The sequence below is a fragment of the Mirounga leonina genome, unplaced genomic scaffold (genome assembly GCF_011800145.1).
Source record: "Mirounga leonina isolate KUSES-001 unplaced genomic scaffold, KU_Mleo_1.0 Mir_97, whole genome shotgun sequence".
Classification (NCBI taxonomy): domain Eukaryota; kingdom Metazoa; phylum Chordata; class Mammalia; order Carnivora; family Phocidae; genus Mirounga; species Mirounga leonina.
The window spans coordinates 7698128-7717462 of record NW_023270889.1 but is presented as its reverse complement, the minus strand read 5'-3'; the positions used below and the strand labels follow the sequence as shown (position 1 = coordinate 7717462).

At 38.6% G+C, this 19335-nt stretch overlaps 1 protein-coding gene across 6 annotated transcripts; it reads left to right on the top strand.

Moving 5' to 3' along the window:
- The first annotated feature begins 1600 nt into the window (after positions 1 to 1600).
- LOC118006465 (transmembrane protein 267) lies at positions 1601 to 18363 on the top strand. 6 transcript variants are annotated; one of them, XM_034999133.1, is made up of 6 exons: positions 1601 to 1708; positions 4191 to 4305; positions 11386 to 11479; positions 14275 to 14662; positions 17826 to 18162; positions 18318 to 18358. In XM_034999133.1, the coding sequence occupies exons 4-5, from the start codon at positions 14351 to 14353 to the stop codon at positions 18159 to 18161; spliced, it is 648 nt and encodes a 215-aa protein (XP_034855024.1). In that variant the 5' UTR covers positions 1601 to 1708; positions 4191 to 4305; positions 11386 to 11479; positions 14275 to 14350; the 3' UTR covers position 18162; positions 18318 to 18358. The 6 variants fall into 6 exon arrangements, with proteins under 6 accessions (XP_034855024.1, XP_034855022.1, XP_034855020.1 ...); XM_034999129.1 differs by lacking the exon at positions 1601 to 1708 and adding an exon at positions 2108 to 2188 and having other exon boundaries at positions 17826 to 18363; XM_034999131.1 differs by lacking the exon at positions 11386 to 11479 and having other exon boundaries at positions 17826 to 18363.
- Positions 18364 to 19335: the final 972 nt, after the last annotated feature.

Genomic DNA, 19335 nt, shown 5'->3' with positions numbered 1-19335 from the left:
ATATATATATATATATATATATATATATATATATATATATATATATACACACACACACAATATTGCTTCAAGCTAAGAATTGGGCACTTCAGCAAAGACCAAATTTTATCTGAATTGTCTGATTATTTTCATTTCTCTTGAACATCTGAAAAAAATGTATGCTACACAAGTGTGTGAAACTAAAATAGCTCATCAAAAGTGCTATTTGTAGCAACCTAGTGCTGTTTATTGGGAAAGCACAAAACCACACATCTAATGAGACTTCAAGATTAGACCAATATAGCAGAAATGTTCTAATTAACTTCTGATTTCTAGAAAAGACCAGCTTCTTGACATAAAAGAAACAACAGAGGAAACAAGGAGAAAAAGAACAAAGCAAGCAGAGCATAGATTAGGAGTGATAATGTCAATGATTTGAATGGGCACAATGTTCTCGTTAGCTCTTGTCACCCTGGGCTCCTTGCTACCTTCAGGTTTCAGCACAAATTACCACTTCTTCAGAAGGGCCTCCCCCACTTAGTCTCTACTACATCACCCTATTTATTTCCTTTACAGCACATACTACAGCCATCCAACTTTTGTCTCTTTGTGGTCTAGATCCTCCACTAGAACTTGAGCTCCATAAAGTCATTTTGTAGCCTGTTACCAAGCATTGCGCTTGGCACAAAGAGCATTCAGTATGTGTTGTATAAATGAATCAGTGCCTTTGGGCTGTAGGGTGATTACAGAGAAAAGCATTGTAACAATTTCGTTGTTTTGGTTGCAGGCAGCCATCCAGGTTGTTCTTCAACAGCTCTAGTAAGCCTAGAGTATAAGACATGTACAGTGCTGCCATAAGGGCAATGCGAAATTGTTACTGCATTCAGACAGACAAACTGTTCTTAACATGACTAAAAGTACCCCATATTGTGGTTAATGTGATCTTTTTAATTAGCTTTTAAACTATGTGGGTTAAAATGTGTATCATTTTTCCCCTCAGTTGAGTCTTTTCCACTAAGAACCAAGACAAGCAATGAAAAGTTCTAGCACTGAGAAACTGAGCCACGCTTTAGGGTTCTGTGAGAGAGGCCTAGGAGTTTGCTTGAGATTGAAGATCTCACTTTCTACTATAGAATTGTCTTTCAACTGTACAATTAATAGAACCCCACTACTGCCGTTGCTTTCCATCTCACCCTTGTTTTGAGAAACTAGGTAGGAAGAAGAAAGCAATTCACCTTTTTGAGACTATTCTTTTGCACCAGTGCTTCCTAGAGCCGATGCCAAGCTAGACATCTTGGTGCTCACTCAGGCGGAAAGGCAGGCTGGGACCTGCTCATAGTCCCATTAAAAAGCTGCATGTTGAGTCCGGTTAATTAGGGTCAAGCTACCTTTTATGCAGTTCTTTTTCCAACTCCTGTGCGTTTAGTAGTCATGATTAAATGGTCCAGCCCTGTCACCGCTGCCACAATAAAGTGGTAGCCCCCCACCGTCCGCCCACAAAGTGGCAAAGAATAATTATCAAGAAATCCCCAAGGGGGCGTTGGAGCGCTATGAAGAAACGGCGGATCTGCCGGATCGCGCGGTCCCTCCCTCTCGTGGAAAAACTCCGGCGCCCAGCCTGAAAGACCCGGTAAAGGAAGCCGGAAATTTCTCTGTCCCTTCGAGACCCAAGATGGCCCGTGGCTCCTAGCTCAAGGTCTGGGTGTTGGGCCCGCACATCCGAAATTAGGTGAGCTCACTTCGTCCCCAGCTTCCCAGCCGCCAGTAAGGGTGCGTCGTGAGTATGTCGGCTGCTAAGTCTGGGGCACGGCGCCGGCAAAGCCAAGAACGAATGCTCAGGTTTGACAGAGGAAACCAACAAGGCACTTTGCACTTCTCACCCTGCTGTCCCAAAGGTTTCCTTATGGGACACGGCGGGGAAGAACCCGTAGTACCCACCACCTCCTCCAAACAAAACCCAGCTATCGGTTCTCGTCCGTTAGGCACGGGGCCGGTATCCCGGCGTCCTCTCCGCCGACGTTTGGGGGCTGGAGCCGCTCTGGCCGGCGGCAGGCTTCTCTATGGTGCCGGCCGCGGGGAGGGGAAAGGGGCGGGGCCGCCGTTAGCGCGGCGTGCTTCAGGCTGGAGAGACGGAGGTGGGCGCGGCTGAGCTCGGAGAGGGCCCGGGCGGGAGGGGGACGGAGTGGACTCCGCCAAACTGCGTCCTGAGGTGGGAAGCCGAAGCCCCAGGTTCCAGATGGGGAGGGCGTGAAGGGGCGGCGAGCGCGCGGGACTGCAGAGGCAGCGGGGTGTGCTTGACCGCCGGCACTGTCTGACGACCCCGGGATGTGCGCGAAGCTCCGGCTCCTTCCTCCGGCTTCGTGGAGCCTTCGAGAGTCCACAGGCACCCAGTCCTCGCCGAGGCCCTGTGTCCCTGGCGTTTCCCTGGCCCAGAGCGGGGTGACGGGTTCTTGTCGGAGTTGCCCATTGCCCTCTTTAACAGGCACGAGAGTCCCAAGCGCCCCGGGTCCCTGAAGGCGTGACTACTGTTAAGTGTGACAGGATCCCTTCCTTGCATAGGAAATGCTATGACGCCAGGGCTTCCTGCCCTATTTTCTTAATGGGCATTTTAAAATTACTGCATCACACCAGCCTTGGGAAAGAATGATTTGGGGAATTTGCTGAGACTCGATAAATGTTTAAATTCAGAATTGTATGTTTTATTCCTAATGGTGTAGGAACTAAACAAAAGTTTCTGTGAAACTGAGCAGGATTTGTGTTTCTTTCCTTTGCAAATTAGCTGCATTTGGCATCTGCTTTAGGTATTATAGCATTAAAAAATTAAATATATTAGGGGCGCCTGGCTGGCTCAGTCGATGGAGTGTGTGACTCTTGATCTCCGGGTTGTGAGTTTAAGCCCCACATCCGGTGTAGAGATTACTTTAAAAAATTAAAATTTTAAAAAAATCAAATATATTAACTTTCACAGCACTGACACTGAAAAAGACTTATTTGTAAAGCAATACTAAAGGTAGTTATCAGATTTTAGACTGCTTTTACCTCAGGTTTTTGTAAACATTTGTGTGATGGGAAGAGTGAAGCAGATGATATTTACTTTGGGAATTTGTTCTTTGTTTTGGCAGAAAGATTTGTCTAAGAGTATTAACAAACTGTATAATAGTGCATAACTAAAGTGACTGGCTAATTATGTTGGTGGAGTTAAGGAAAGGGAAGATTACTACTATGTATACTTAAAAGGCCCCATAGTTGATGATATTTTGCTATAATGGAATGGGGTGTGGCAGTTTGACCCTTGTAGAAAGTGGCCGCAGGTCATGAGGACATGTTAGGCTATTGTGAGATAGGAAGTCATCCCCAAAATATTTTTAGTTCATAGGCTGAGGGCTGCTTACCTGCTTACCCCTTGTATTAGTATAATGAAATATTTATTAAATACCTTCAGCACATTAGATTTTATGCATGAGAGGCTTAACAGAAAATTAAAATTACTACTCTTAAGGGAACTACCCAACAAAAGTAAGTATGTAGAATAAACAGAGTTATGTTACAGTTTTTGAGGTTCCAGTGTCCATTCTATTTGTAGGGGAGTGGTAGGAAGTGGAAAAAGGAAGAAAAAGGTATGAAGAAAAACGGGTACACTTGGGTGTCTTAGAGACAGTAAATAAAAGGCAGTACACTTATAAATGTTCTTTCTCCCCCCCAAAAAATGTTTTTTTCTTATCCTCATACTCAGAATCTAAGCTAAAGATGTTAAATATGTGCCCTAATAGAGTGGAATAGATGTCAGAATTGTGTTTCTGGGACCATAATTATACCTTTATAAAAATGGAAAGAGTATTGTGTTAGATACCTATTACTATATAACAAATCACCCCAAAACTTAGAGGCTTTAAACATTTAACAAGTATTATCTCACTGTGTCTGTGGGCTAGGACTTTGCAAGAGGCTTAGCTGGGTGATTCTGGCCCAGGGGCCCATGCAGTTGTAGTCCAGGTGTTTGCAGGGCTCTAGTCATCTAAAAACTTGACTGGGGCTGAAGGATCTCCTTCCACGTTCACTCATTAGCTTTTTGTTCCTCTGTCATCAAGCAAGCTGTTGTATACTCTCCATTTATAAAATGCATTTCGTGCTGCCCCATTATGTGTATGTGTTCCTATTCATAAACCATGATAGAGTTATATTATTATAAACAATAAGGTTTTCTTTTTCAGGTCACTAAATCTGGATCATCATTTAAAGACTTGAAGTGATCTTTTGATGTTTCACTTTGCTCGTAACACATCATTAGCCTCCCCATCTTTTTAAAATCTGAACTTAAAACACAAGGTTAGTAACATTTAAATATATTTGGGGTGATGAAAATTGTTTCAAGAGTAAAAGAAGATGGGTGTAATGCAGTGGCTTTATAGTGGCATCATGCAATTTGCAATTAAGTGGATAATGACCTCTTATTTTTGTCCCCTTTCTGGGATAAGATTTGAAAATAAATTTGTAATAAATACAGATATAAGCATAGTTTGAGTGGCAGCAGAGCTTTTCTCTTGAACTTCTATGTGTGTCCAGCCTACATTCTACGCTCTTTCACCTGAGTGACCTTCTTTCTTCTTTGGGCTAATTTGCAGGCCACAGCTTACTGAAGGAGGGGAATGTTTCTGCTAGTGTAGCACCTCTCTGGCGTGGTCATTCATTAAAATTTGTGTGTCCCAGTTCCCATCCAGCTAAGTGGATATTGGCATCTGTCTTTGGTTCAAAGGGATATTTTATAAACTTTAAAATTGTATGCACCGAATCTTTAAACATGTGACTTCTTTATCCATACAAGTGTCAAGAGTTTATTTCGTAAAGTAAAAACAAATGCTTCATAATTTATGGGACTGTCAATCCTGAAGTTTATAGAAAGGTTTCATGACTTGGATGTATCTTTTGCCTTTTTTACATTTGGTCTTGCTTGAAAGTACTTTGAAATCACTCATTTCCTCATCCTGGAAGAATCTACACTTTAACCCAATCTTAGTGCTTTTCAGAACAATTTTCATTATTGCAAATGACCAAGAATTTGAGGATTGTTGTTAATGGAGGACTCCATTATCATTAACAAAACAGTTGTTCAGTACAAAGCAAGTCTTCTTCACCATATGAAAGAATTAAAGGTGTCTATATAACTTTATTTCACCTGGAGATATAGAAATCTTTTGTACAGACTTTGCATGTGTCAACTAACACATAAATATGAACAAATTATTTTTATTTTATCAGTTTGACTTATAAGAATTGTATAAAATTTTATTAATGTTTATTGATGTTGTATATGCTAATATTTTTATTAATACATATTTTTAATGTTATAAGTATGTTTCTACTTTTCAAAAATTATACCTTTAAGATACTGACTTTAGCATCATGGTCTGAGTTGTTTAATGACTTCTGACTAATTTCAGAGTAGCTTTATTTGTTTTATGGTCATAATAGAAAGACATTAGAAATCTTTAGGGAGGGGCGCCTGGGTGGCTCAGTCGTTGAGCGTCTGCCTTTGGCTCGGGTCATGATCCCATGGTCCTGGGATCTCGTGCTACCCAAGCACCCATAATTCCCTAAAGATTTCTTTTTTTTTTTTTTTTTAAGATTTATTATTTATTTATTTGACAGAGAGAGAGAGACAGCTAGAGAGGGAACACAAGCAGGGGGAGTGGGAGAGGGAGAAGGAGGCTTCCCGCTGAGCAAGGAGCCCGATGCAGGGCTCGATCTCAGGACCCTGGGATCATGACCTGAGCTGAAGGCAGACGCTTAACCCACTGAGCCACCCAGGCACCCCATATTTGCTTATTTTTAAGTGATTTTTGATATATATTGTCAAATTGTGTACTAGAAAATTATACTAACTTATACTCCTGTTAATAAACAGAACGAGTGATCATCTTCCTACCACTACTAACAGAAAGCATTAGCAATCTTTTGTCAATTGTACATTGAAATATTGTTTTAATATAATTCAATTGATTGCTAATAAAGTTGAAACCTTCTAATAATTTTTTTTGATCATTTGTATTTCTTCCTTTTCCAAATTGCCTTTTGATAGACATTGCCCATGTTATTATTGGAATACTGATTTTTTCTTCTTAATTTTAAGAGACCTTAATAAAGTAAAACTTTGAATCTTTCCCCATCATAAAGAGAATCACAATTCCTCCATTGTCTTTAACTTTGCCATGTATAAGTTTTATATTCTTATGTAGTCATGTCTGTCAATATTTAAAAAATAATTTTGAGGGACACCTGGGTGGCTCAGTCGGTTAAACATCTGCCTTTGGCTCAGGTCATGATCCCGGGGTCCTGGGATCAAGTACTGCATCGGGCTCCTTGCTCAATGTGGAGCCTACTTCTCCCCTCTGCCTGCCGTTCTCCCTGCTGGTACTGTCTCTCTGACAAATAAATAAAAAAAATTTTTTTTAATAAAAATAATTTTGAGTTCCTCTCTCAAAGTCAAGCTAGCTCAACTATGTAGGAGTCTGTTTACAAATTCATGTAAATATCCCAAACTTGATAACCAAACTGATTACAAAAGCTATCTAATCATAGACATTTTCCAGGACTAGTCAACGAAACTGATTCCCTTTATTAATTTAACCAGGGAAATGTTCTATCATGTTGCAAAACTCTGATCCGTGTGGATGTGACATTTTAAAACCTAGAGTTGTTTGATTAAACAGTTCTACTGTATTGAACTATGCGTTGCACAGATTGAAAGGAGATGATCCATTCTCAGGTTTCGTCTGATCATTGACTCTCTCCAGTATTACTTAGCAATTAAAGCCTAACTGACTACTAGTGTGGACAGCTCTTCCTGTCCAGCATAGTATATTTGTGAGTATGCTGTTTTAATGCAACTGGAAGAAACAAAGAGCCCACTTTCCATAATATGTGCTGAGAAGGCCAAATACTGTCTTTTCCAGCCTCCCCTGTAGCTGGTCATGTGATGTAGGCCCAGCCAATCGGACACATACCCTGCCCCATCCAAATAGTGTATGAGTTCAAATAAGCAAATACAGTCAAGAGTCTTCCATGGCAGCAGTGGACAGGGCAGCACTGACTCAGTGCCAGTGGTAATACCTGGTGACAGGGGGTTAGGCAGTGTAAGCTGGGCTCCGTGGTGGGGAGGTCTTCACCAGACCAGTTGTCTGGTGTCATTTTCACTGAGGTGCTCGAGGCATAACTTTGAGGCCTGATTCTTGAAACCTGGCTGTGATTTCCCAGTATCCTTTTTTTTTTTTTTTAAATATTTTATTTATTTGACAGAGAGAGAGATAGCGAGAGCAGGAACACAAGCAGGGGGAGTGGGAGAGGGAGAAGCAGGCTTCCCGCGGAGCAGGGAGCCCTATGCAGGGCTCGATCCCAGGACCCTAGGATCATGACCTGAGCCGAAGGCAGACGCTTAACAACTGAGCCACCCAGGCGCCCTCCCAGTATCCTTTTAATAAATTTGTTTTTTGCATTTACTGCCAGAATGTTTTCTTTTCCAAGCACTTAAGAATCCTAACTGTTACAGGATCAGAGTTAAATAATAATTGTTCCTCTACCAATTTAGAATTATATACACATTCTCCACACCCCCATACACACACTTATTCGATTTCTAGACTTTGTATTCACCTTTCAGTACTTACGTTACTCTGCTTTTCCAAGTTTATTGGCATTAACTCTTTTAAATGAAATTTAGAAACACTTTGTGAAGTTCCTAAAAGAAAATCCCTTTATGATTTTAATTAGATTAATATTAAATTTATAGATTTTATTTGAGGAGAATAACACCATCAATGTCTTCTTACTCAATAAAATGGTCTGGCTCTTGTATTAGTTACATTCCATCAAAGAAGCAGAACTACTTTGCCTGGGATTTAGACAGGGGTTAGACATTCTGTAATTGTGGGGACTGGGAAAGCAGTCTGGACAGACTCCTGCCTCTGAGTCTGTTGTTGAGCCTGAAGGGGTTACAAACCAGCTAGACAGACACAGTTGAGAAGGGAAAGTGGATGTGGAGGAGAGCAGGGACAGAATGGAATCTGCATTGGCTTCTCACCAACTCCAGTTTTGATGCTGTGGGTGATGATCTACCAGGAGAGGCTAACCCCCTTGACCCGGATTTGGATTTGGAGAAGCTGAAGGAGCTGCAGGCCAGTCCGCTTCCCCATGCCAACAAGGCAAGCTAACAGATCATGTGCAAGCTCCACATGCAAGGAAGAACTATACAAGAACTTTACAAGGAAGGGAATTGAAAAATGTGCTTCCAACTAAGCTGAGCTAACATAGTATGAAGCCACCAGAGCTCGAAAGAACTGATTGATCTTTTGTGTCCTTTAATACAGCTTTGTTGTTTTCTTCACAAATATTTCCTGTTTAGTTTATTCCTTGGTATTTGGGTTTTTATTGCTGTTGTGAATGTTTTTTCCCACTTTTTTCTTACGATGATTGCTTATATATTATAAAGATTATTTTAGTATTTATCTTGAATTAGCCACCATTTGCAACTTAAATTCTAATGGTTTCCAATGGATTCTCTTGAATAGGCAGTCATTTCACTTGCCAACTAATGTAATTATCTTGTTCTTCCTGGTAAGGTAATGATACATTTCCTTCCCCCCCCCCCCCCGTCCCTTCCTTGGCACGTTAAGTGGAATGAAACTGCCAGAACAATATTCTGATAGCTTTACTGTTTCTAACTTTTAAGGTAATATTTCTCGGTTTTCATGATTTTGGTTTCTGGTAAACTAGTGTTTCTCAATGTTTAGTGAATATAAAAATTACTTGGTAGTCATACTTGCTAAAAATGCAGATCCCAGGAATGGATATTACATTTTGCTAAATGCCATTTAAGTATTTAATATGCAGTTCCTGCTGGATAACAGATCCAGTATATGAAGATTTTTCATGAATTCATTCAACACTTATTGAGCACTTAGTATGCATGAAAGATATAGTAGTGAACAAAGTTGACTGAGTCCTTGCTCTCTGAACTTTTGTTTTCCTTCCTGAAATGTGTACAGAGCATAAATACTTGAAAACAAGTATTTTGGCTCTAAAGATATTACTTGCACCATCATTTAAGCTTAGTTTCTTTGAGCTAACTAGGCCACTCTATTCTTTTTAACCAGGTCCCATTCCCCCTGCTTATGTTCCCTCTCTCGCTGTGTCTCTTTCTGTCAAATAAATAAAATAACTAAAATCTTTAAAAAAAAAAAAAAAGTGATGAATTATATTGCATTGTGGTCAGAGAATTTGGCCTGAACATTTCCAGTATTTAAATTTTATTGAAGTTTTTCTTGTGGATGAGTAAATGGGTAGTTAACTTTTGTAAATGTTTCATGGACAATTGGAAAGAATGTGTTTTCCATGTAAAATGTGTAATTTTAGACCTGCATATGAAATCAAACTTGTAATTATATTATTTAGATTATCTATACCTATTTTTGGCTACTTTATATAATTTACATATCTTACCTCTTTGTGGTTTGTCATGTAAGCATCTTTTTTTTAAAGATTTTATTTATTTATTTATTTATTTATTTATTTATTTATTTATTTATAGAGGGAGAGCAAGAATGCAAGAGAGAGCATGAGCAGGGGGAGGGACAGAAGGAGAGGGAGAAAGATTTTCAAGCAGACTCCGCTCTGAACACGCAGCTTGACTCGGCTCGATCCAGCGACCCTGAGTTCATGACCTGAGCCGAAATCGAGTCGGACACTTAACCAACTGAGCTACCCCAGTGCCCTGTAAGCATCTTATATAACTTTATTTTATTCCTTTTAGTACCACTAAGTCTTTTGCCATGAATTTTGTATTTGATATTAATATTACCACGGCTGCTTTATTTGGTTTGTATATTCTAGATATATATTTTCTCATCTCTTTATTTTGTATATTGCTGAGACTTTTTGTTTGAGATATTTTCTTATGAACAATAACTGGGATGTTTCCTTTTGTCCCAATCTGTTTCTTTATAGATAAATTTAATACATGTGTGTTTGATGTTTGGTCCCTTTTACTCTTTTGGGGGGTTGGGGTGACAGTAAATTCTTTTTTCTTTTTTTTCCTTTTATGTTTTGCTGTACTGATCAAGTTTTCTTTATTCCTCTTATGTCTTCCTAGTGATTTAGAAGTCCTGTTCCTCCATCCTTTTTCCCCCAGAAATTGTATATAGCTGTTATAATTTCAAAGGCAAAATTATGAAATTCATGATTGTCACAGAGGTGCCATAATTTAGTTTATGTAGAATCCTACAGTCATGATCCATTTCTCTCAGAGCTTTAGTAATGTTGCCCCACAGTATTTTGGCATTTATTGTTGGTATTAATCACATTTTCCTTTTGCAGATAACCTTTTTGGCTGGGGTGGGGCAGGATTTAGAAACTCTAAAGGATTTTATATTTATCTTTTGAATTTATTTTTTCCTTTCAGTGCTTAACTCTTTGTCATTTTTTTCCCCAACAAGCTTTGAGAAAATTCTTCAAAAATGTTCTTATTCACTAATTGTGTTTTTTGAAGCATTCATTTTATTATGCATTGTTCCTGTTGAGCTTTTATTTGGGCAATCAGACTTTTCATCTCCATAAGCTCTTGTTTTCAGAGTGCTCCTTTTACATGAAAGCCTGCTGTTGCTATTGACAATAAAGTATATTCTCTAACTTTTTAACATCTTTGTTGGAGTATAATTGACATAACATTTTGGTACATTTTGATGTATATATGAAGCTATAAACCATGAAACTATCACCACAATCAGGATAATGAACACATCTGTTCCCCCAAAGTTTCTTAATGCTCCTTTTTTATCCTTCCAGCCCCACTGATCTGCTTTCTGTCACTTAAATTGGTTTACATTTTCTTGAATTTTATATAAATGGAATCATGTTCTGTATTCTTTTAAAAATATTTCCAAATGAAAATTTCAAATATATAGAAAAGTAGAAGATAATATAATGAACTATAGTGTATCCATTACCTATATTAAACAGTTATAACATTTTCCATACTTACTTCATTTATTCACTTTTTAAAAATTAAGACTTTCTTTTTTATTGCAGTTTTTGGTTTACAGAAAAATTGAGCAGATTGTACAGAGTGTTCCCATATGTTAATTCTCCCTCCACACACATTTCTCCTTATTATTAACATTCTGCATTAGTGTGATACCTTGTGACAATTAATACACCAACATTGATATATTGATTGAAGTCCATAGTTACATGAGGGTTCATTCTTTGTGTTGTGTAGTTCCATGAGTTTTGACTGTGTACTCTGTTTTTCTTTTCTTTTTGTTTGGCTTATTTCACTAAGTATTATTTTGAAATTCATCAATGTTTTTGTTTGTATTATTTTTTTGTCTCTTTTTATTCCATGTTTTGTTTATCCAGTTGGGTTGTTCCAGTTTGGAGCTAATGTAGATAAAGCTGCTGTGAACATTCATGTACAAGTCTGTGTGTGGGTGTATGCTTGCATTTCTCTCAGGTAAATACCTAGGAGTAGAATGACTGAATCTATGATAGAAGTATGTTTAACATTTTGAGAAACTGAAAAGTGGTTTATCATTTTAAATTTCCTCCAGCAGTGTATGAGAGTTCTGGTTGCTCCACATCTTTTCTACGTTTGGGATGATAAGTCTTTAATTTTAGCCATTCTAATTAGGTATGTCTTGTATCTCATTGTGGTGTTTTAATTTGCATTTCCCTAATAATTAATGAGGTTGAGCATATTTCATGTGCTTATTGATCACCTGTATATCATCTTTGTAAAGTACCTTTTCAAATATTTTGCCCATTTTTGTATTAGTTTTTCTATTATTGTGTTTCCAGAATTCTTTGTTCTAGATATAAATCCTTTATCAAATATGAGATATGCAGATATTTTCTCCCAGTCTGTGGGTTGTCTTTTCGTTCTCGTAACATAGTCTTTTTTTTTTTTAAAGATTTTATTTATTTATTCATGAGAGACAGAGAGAGAGAGAGAGAGAAGCAGGCTCCCAAGGAGCAGGGAGCCCGATGCGGGACTCGATCCCAGGACCCTGGGATCATGACCTGAGCCGAAGGCAGACGCTTAACCATCTGAGCCACCCAGGTGCCCATAACATAGTCTTTCAAAGAGCAGAAGTTCTTAATTTTGATGAAGTTCAATTTTTCAATTTTTAAAAAACAGGTCGGCCTTTTGATGTTGCTTCTAAGAACTCTTTGCATAACCCAAGTACACAAAAATATTCTTCCAGGATTTTTATAGTTTTATGTTTTACTTTTAGTTCTGTGATCCATTTTGACTTAATTTTTGTATATGGAGTAAAGTATGGCTTGAGAGTCATTATTTTTGCCTGTGGATATCTGCTTGTTTCAGCACCATTTGCTGAAAGGACTATCTTTTCTCCATTTACTTGCTTTTGCATGTTTGTCAAACATCAATTGACAGTGTATGTGTGGACCTATCTCTTCTTTTAATTTATTTAATTTATTTATTTTTTAAAAAGATTTATCTATTTATTTGACAGAGAGAGAGATAGCGAGAGCAGGAACACAAGCAGGGGGAGTGGGAGAGGGAGAAGCAGGCTTCCTGCTGAGCAGGGAGCCCGATGTGGGACTCGATCCCAGGACTCTGGGATCATGACCCGAGCCGAAGGCAGACGCTTAACGACTGAGCCACCCAGGCGCCCTCTTTTAATTTATTTTATATATATATATATTTTTAAGTAGGCTCCACACCCAGTGTGAAGCCCAACACAGGGCTTGAATTCACAACCCTGAGGTCAAGACCTGAACTGAGATCAGGAATCAGGTGTTCAACCAGCTGAGCCACTCAGGCATCCCTGTGTGGATCTATTTCTGATCACACTTTCTATTCTGTTTCATTGCTCTATTTGTCTGTCTTTATACCAATACCGCACTGTCGTTAATTACTGCAGCTGTGTAAGCCTTGAAGTCAGATGGTGTAAGTCCTTCAACTTAGCTCATCTTTTTCCAAGTTGTTTTCCTGTTCTAGTGTTTTGTGTTTCCCTATAAATTTTAGAATATATGTAATGAGCAATGGATAGTTTTTATTACAGAATGGAAGTTGAATCATCCTTAATACATCTTTAGTTATTCTTTAGTCTCAGAATTAAAACAATACAAAACAAAAACTTCAGGTATCACATAATATTGATAACTTTAACTGGATGAATGATTTCAGTATTCTATGCCAGGTAAGTACTCAGCACAGAATTATGATTGCCTTTTTATATCAATTAAAGTTCTGTGGTTAGAGGCAACAGAAAAGAAAAAGGGATTTATTGGAAGAATCCTGGGTTAGCCCATAGAAGTAAAGTAAAGGGTAAGCTGTAAGAACTAGGGCAGCTCTGAAAAACTTAAAGATTGGACCTGAGGAGTTGATGTCCTTATGATTCTTTTTTCATAGGCTGCTCCATGTAGTGGAGCCCAGGTCTGTAAGAAGAAAAGGAACTTTCTCCCACCAGCTCCACTTAGGAAAATTCTAGAAGGAAGTCTTATTGGTCCAGCCTGGATCACCTTAATCACCAGATTATTTATCACTAGTCTAATCACTACTGGAAAATGATGACTAATTAGTAATTACTAATTAATTACTACTACTGATAAGAGAGACAGAGAATTCTAATTGGTCAGCTCCAGAGTTTGGGTATTGTGATGAGCAGTTTTCCTAAAGGAAGGAGATGCTGTTTTCAGAAGTTTGGAAAATGGTTGCTGGGTACAGAGACACAATGGGTGCCCACTACCATGTAGCACACATTGCTGAGAGAGAGAACTATTTGATGACCTCAAAGTAATAGATTACAGTTGATGGGCTTTCTTAAATTCACCTTGATGCATACTAACATGTAAACTGTTGTTCCTATAAAGCTAACCTATTCTCTTTGGGCTGCATGGCATATTGTATATAACATGTAAGAAGTACAGTTTTGTTATACTTGAAAGTTACTAGGAGAGTAGTCTTAATGTTCTCACCACATGCACAAAAAGGTAACTATGTGAGGTGATGGGGATGTTAACTAACCTTATTGTGGCCATCAGTTCACAATATGTCTGTATATGAAATCATCACAGTATACACCTTAAACTTAACAAGTATTATCTACCAACTATATCTCAATGAAGCTGGGAAAAATAAAATGAAATTACTGACAATGGTCAAAAAAAAAAAGAAATACCAGTTTTTACAGCTTGGTTTTGTATTTGTGAAATTATTGCTCAAGTTGTTTTGTTTAAATGTTACGTGGCATTAATCTTTTCCTCTGCTTTCTATTTTAGGGTGACTGGGAATGTAAACAAGAATAAGCTATTTGTTTCCTGATGGCTTTTAGTATATACTGACGGATTGTCTGGGATGGCATCTGAGGCTGAGAAGACCCATGCTTTACTCCAGTCTTGTAGCACTGAGTCTCTTATTTCCAGCCTTGGTCTGGGGATATTTTGCCTAGTAGCCGATAGACTTCTTCAGTTTTCAGTAATTCAGCAAAATGACTGGCTTCGAGCCCTCTCAGATAACGCCGTACATTGTGTGATTGGCATGTGGTTGTGGGCAATTGTCATTGGAGTCAAGAAGACAACTGACTTTGGAGAAATCATTTTAGCTGGATTTTTAGCCTCTGTTATTGATGTAGACCACTTTTTTCTAGCTGGATCTTTATCTTTAAAGGTAAGAAGCATATATGTTTAATTTTTCTGGTCTTTAATTTCTTTAGCACCATTATATTGATCTTCACAGCATCATTTTAGAACTAGAGAAGATTATCCTTATTTTAAAATAAGAAAGCCCATTCATCCAACTTTTTTTTGAGCACTTAGTACTTCCTTGAGGCGAACACAGACATGTTGCTAATCAAGTTATTGGCATCACCAAGTGCCAAGGATGCATACAGAGCTAAGGACTCACTAAATGTACCTGAGGAGTTCTGTGCTGGCTTTACAGAGGATGGTACTTAGCCAAGTCTTGAAGGAAGCATTAATCAACTGGTTTAAAGTAATATGGGGGTCATTGTCAGGGTTCTCCTGGGTCTTTTTTCACTGTTCTTTCTTCAGGACCACACTTATAATTTCCCCCTTATTCTTCACGTTTCACAGTTAGTATGCGGCTTCTGAGTGTTCCATAACAGGGGAAGAGCTTTAAGATGATTCCTAGTGCTGGGGAATGACTTCAGTGGATTCATTCCCAGTCCCTTGTGGAGCCAAAGGTGTGCATTTCAATGGGCTGATTAGGGCACAGTTCCTGGTGGAGAAGTTTGAGGAATTTCATTGAGGTGTTTAGCTATACAATGACCTATTAGCTTTGCAAATGAATGGAGCTTGAAATACAGTTAAGATCATATTTTCTAAGTGTCAGCAGATTTGCCTGCCTTTTCCATGCTTATGACCTGTAAACACTCACAGAGCAAGGACTTTGCTTTGTTCACCACTGGCCTGGAACAGTGCCTGGCTCATCTAGAAGGGGTTCAGTAAGTATTTGTTGAAAAAATGAGAAATGATCACTTCTTCCTTTTATGTGTCACATACCATGTATTTCTTAGAGGTTGTCTCACTTATTAAAAAACTTCAGTAAGGAATCAGTAATTCCTGATTAAAGACAAATTTTAGCTTTTTTGGTGTAGGTGAAGGCAGAATTAACATTGTGTTTGAGATTGGAATCAGAAGACATGAGTTTGAATCCTAGTATGTAGTGTTAGAGCACTTTCTTGTCTCAATGTCGTCTTCTGTAAAGTGTGGATTCTGTCATTACTTACCTCACCCGGCAGTCATGGGTGTTAAATGAGCACATTAAAGGACAGACCCCAGCAAATAGTTCACAATAAATGTTAGAGTAGAGATTGGGATAAACTACCAAGGATCATAAAAAGTGTGGTTCCTAAATACATTCATCTAGAATTTATTGTAAGGGAGAAGGAAGAATGTAGCGTAAACTCTTTGATATTCAGTCAATAGGTGAGAGTTAAAGACACGGGTTTAAGGGTCGTGTGACTGCACATGGTGAAGGTATAGTCTCTTTAATGGATGGCCTTGTATTTTAATGGTGGGAAGGTTATGCCTCTAATTTTTTTTTTATAGGTACCTAATTTTTTTTTTTACTCCTTCTTTTCCTCTTTACCACCCGGTGTCCAAATGATTCCCCACCCTTCCTTTTTGCCATCTTCTGCCCCAGAACCAGTGCCTCTTAAAGCCTTGAAACATGCACACTTTTTTTTTTTTAAGATTTTTTTTTTTTTTTTTTTTTTTGAGACAGAGAGAATGAGAGACAGAGAGCATGAGAGGGAGGAGGGTCAGAGGGAGAAGCAGACTCCCTGCCGAGCAGGGAGCCCGATGCGGGACTCGATCCTGGGACTCCAGGATCATGACCTGAGCCAAAGGCAGTCGCTTAACCAACTGAGCCACCCAGGCGCCCAGAAACATGCACACTTTTAAGTCCTTGCTTTGTAGGCAGTGCTCTGATCAACCAGGACCGTTTTCAGTGCTTCTCTTTCCAGTGGTAATTTTAGATCAATCGTAGGTCCCCTCATCTTTCCTGGCTTGTGGTGGGAGTGTGAGAGAAAGCGCACTGATGTGGTATGTATTTTAATACTTTAGAGTATTTGAAGTTTTGAGCACTCTGGCTTCTGTCTATGCTGAGTGGGGTTTGGTATAGTTTTATTTGCCCTTGTCTGTAATGTTTTTGAGGATATGTGGGGAGATTCGGATTTAGGCAATCTTCACTGCCCTCGGCTTCCTTTTTATTTAGAAATTATCTAATTGAAAATTAGCCTTTAGAGTATGTGTGAGCAAAACCTTACTCAGGAATCATTCAGGGGCGCGCCTGCGTGACTCAGATGGTTGAGCGTCTGCCTTTGGCTCAGGGCATGATCTCAGGGTCCTGGGATCGAGCCCTGCATCGGGCTCCCTGCTCATCAGGGAGTCTGCTTCTCCCTCTCCTTCTCCTGCTCCCCCTGGTTGTGCTCTGTCAAATAAGTAAATAAAATCTTAAAAAAAAAAAAAAAAGAATCATTCAGGGGTTGGTTAACCCTGAAATTTTCATTTGTTTAGTTACTGATTAAATGTTTTGTACTGGGGGGGCGCCTGGGCGGCTCAATTGGTTAAGCGACTGCCTTCGGCTCAGGTCAGGATCCTGGAGTCCCGGGATCGAGTCCCACATCGGGCTCCCTGCTCAGCAGGGGGTCTGCTTCTCCCTCTGCCCTCTTCCCTCTCGTGCTCTCTGTCTCTCATTCTCTCTCTCTCAAATAAATAAAATCTTAAAAAAAAATAAATAAATAAAATAAAATAAATGTTTTGTACTGGTTTAAAATTTTTACTGGAATTTAACTCAACTTTGTAATACTTATTTAAAATAATACAATCTTTCTAAATGTTGTTTTAAGTGCATTCTGAAAATATTCAATGCTAATATAAAGTGGTTACAACAAAAACATTTCCTTTTCATGCCCTTGTTAATAGAATATTTTATTCAGTTGTGAGATTTTTTTCAATGCTTAGAGGCCCCAGATAATTCTCTAAAACTCCAAATTTACACAAACCAGACATTTGGGATATAAATTACATTTGTATTGTGACTTTTCTAAGCAACTAATAGGAAGCTTTAAAAAATTAATCACCATGTTCTTGAGATCTTGGTTTCATTGTTAATGCAGAGAATATCCCACTCACTCTTCTTTGCTTTATATGTAAGAGATTTAATACATGTATTCATAGGTGATGCAGAAAATGTTTGCATTGTATTTCTAATAGACTCATAGAAGATGTTTTAGAATATTAAGAAGCATCTACCAAATTTTGTTTGCCAAGAGGGAAATGATACTAGCTACCGCTCTCCCCGGCAGGCTGCTTTGACTCTTCCACGAAGACCTGTTCTTCACTGCTCTACGGTCATACCAGTTGTGGTTCTGACCCTGAGGCTTACTATGCACCTTTTCAAGCTCAAAGACTCATGGTGCTTTCTTCCCTGGATGTTATTTATATCGTGGACCTCACATCATATCCGAGATGGAATTCGTCACGGCCTGTGGATATGCCCATTTGGAAAAACCTCTCCTTTGCCATTCTGGCTTTATGTCATCATCACCTCCTCCTTACCTCACATCTGTTCGTTCGTTATGTATTTCACAGGGACCAGGCAAATGATGTCTTCAAAACATGGGATCCATATTGACGTCTGAGGTAACCGTATGCCAGTCTTAGAGAAGCAGGTGGTTCCGATAATGATAATTAAGGGTGGCTGACATTATCAAGTGAATTTTTAACAACATATTATATTTATTATTATAATTCCTGAATCCTCTTGCTCAGGAGGCATGTACACTTTTTTTTTTTAGGGCACCTGGGTGGTTGAGTTAAGCGTCTGCCTTCGGCTCAGGTCGTGATCCCAGGGTCCTGGGATTGAGCCCCGCATCGGGCTCCCTGTTCCACGAGGAGCCTGCTTTTCCCTCTGCTGCTCCCCCTGCTTGTGTTCCTGCTCTCGCTCTCTCTGTCTCTGTCAAATAAACAAATAGAATCTTTAGGGGAAAAAAAATATCTGATACTGAGAAACAAAACATATGTTTTTCAAAATGAAGGATTTTTAGGAAATTTGCTTTTTTCTTTGTTCTTTCAGGTTGATCTGTTAAAAATGATTAACCTTTATTAGAGAAAGAAAATTTAGTTGCAATAAAATTTTACATTTTCATAGTTTAATGTTACTTTGGTATAAAAGTCAGTGTCCTGATGGCACTTGCTTTTTTTTCCCAGTACCATTTGTTGTCTTTAGATTTTCTTACACATTTGTGATTTGTAATGCTAGTGATTGTGTGCCTTATTCTCTGAGAAATGGTGAAGCAATGCCTTATCCAAAGCATATTTTTCTTATCTATTAAGTTAAACAGAGCTGTATAAATTGTTGTAAAGGTTCACGTTCTTTAGTTTTTCTTTTTGTTGTTAACCAGTTGGTTGCAATCTAATTATGTTTTAGAATCTGTTAGATTTTACATCTGTTATCTTTCAAGAGCAATGATTGTGTCAGTTTGGTTGGTATAATAAGTATTATATAGTGGGGGTAAATTTGAATAAGAGATTTTTTTAAGTATATAATTTCAGAAATCCATGGAAATAAAACATATATCTTGTATCACTTTTTCTGACTAAATTACAAAACTCTACTTTTTTCTTTCTCCATATTAAACAAAGGAATGCCATTAAAATATAGGGCCTTACATAAGAATATCACACTGGCATTTTGGGGGCTGTCCTCTAACTTTTTGTATTAGAATGGGAATTCACTTTGACCATGACTCCTTGCTTAAATAGTAACTACAGATTTTAAGTGTGGGTTTATCCTTGTTCCTTCCTCTACCATCA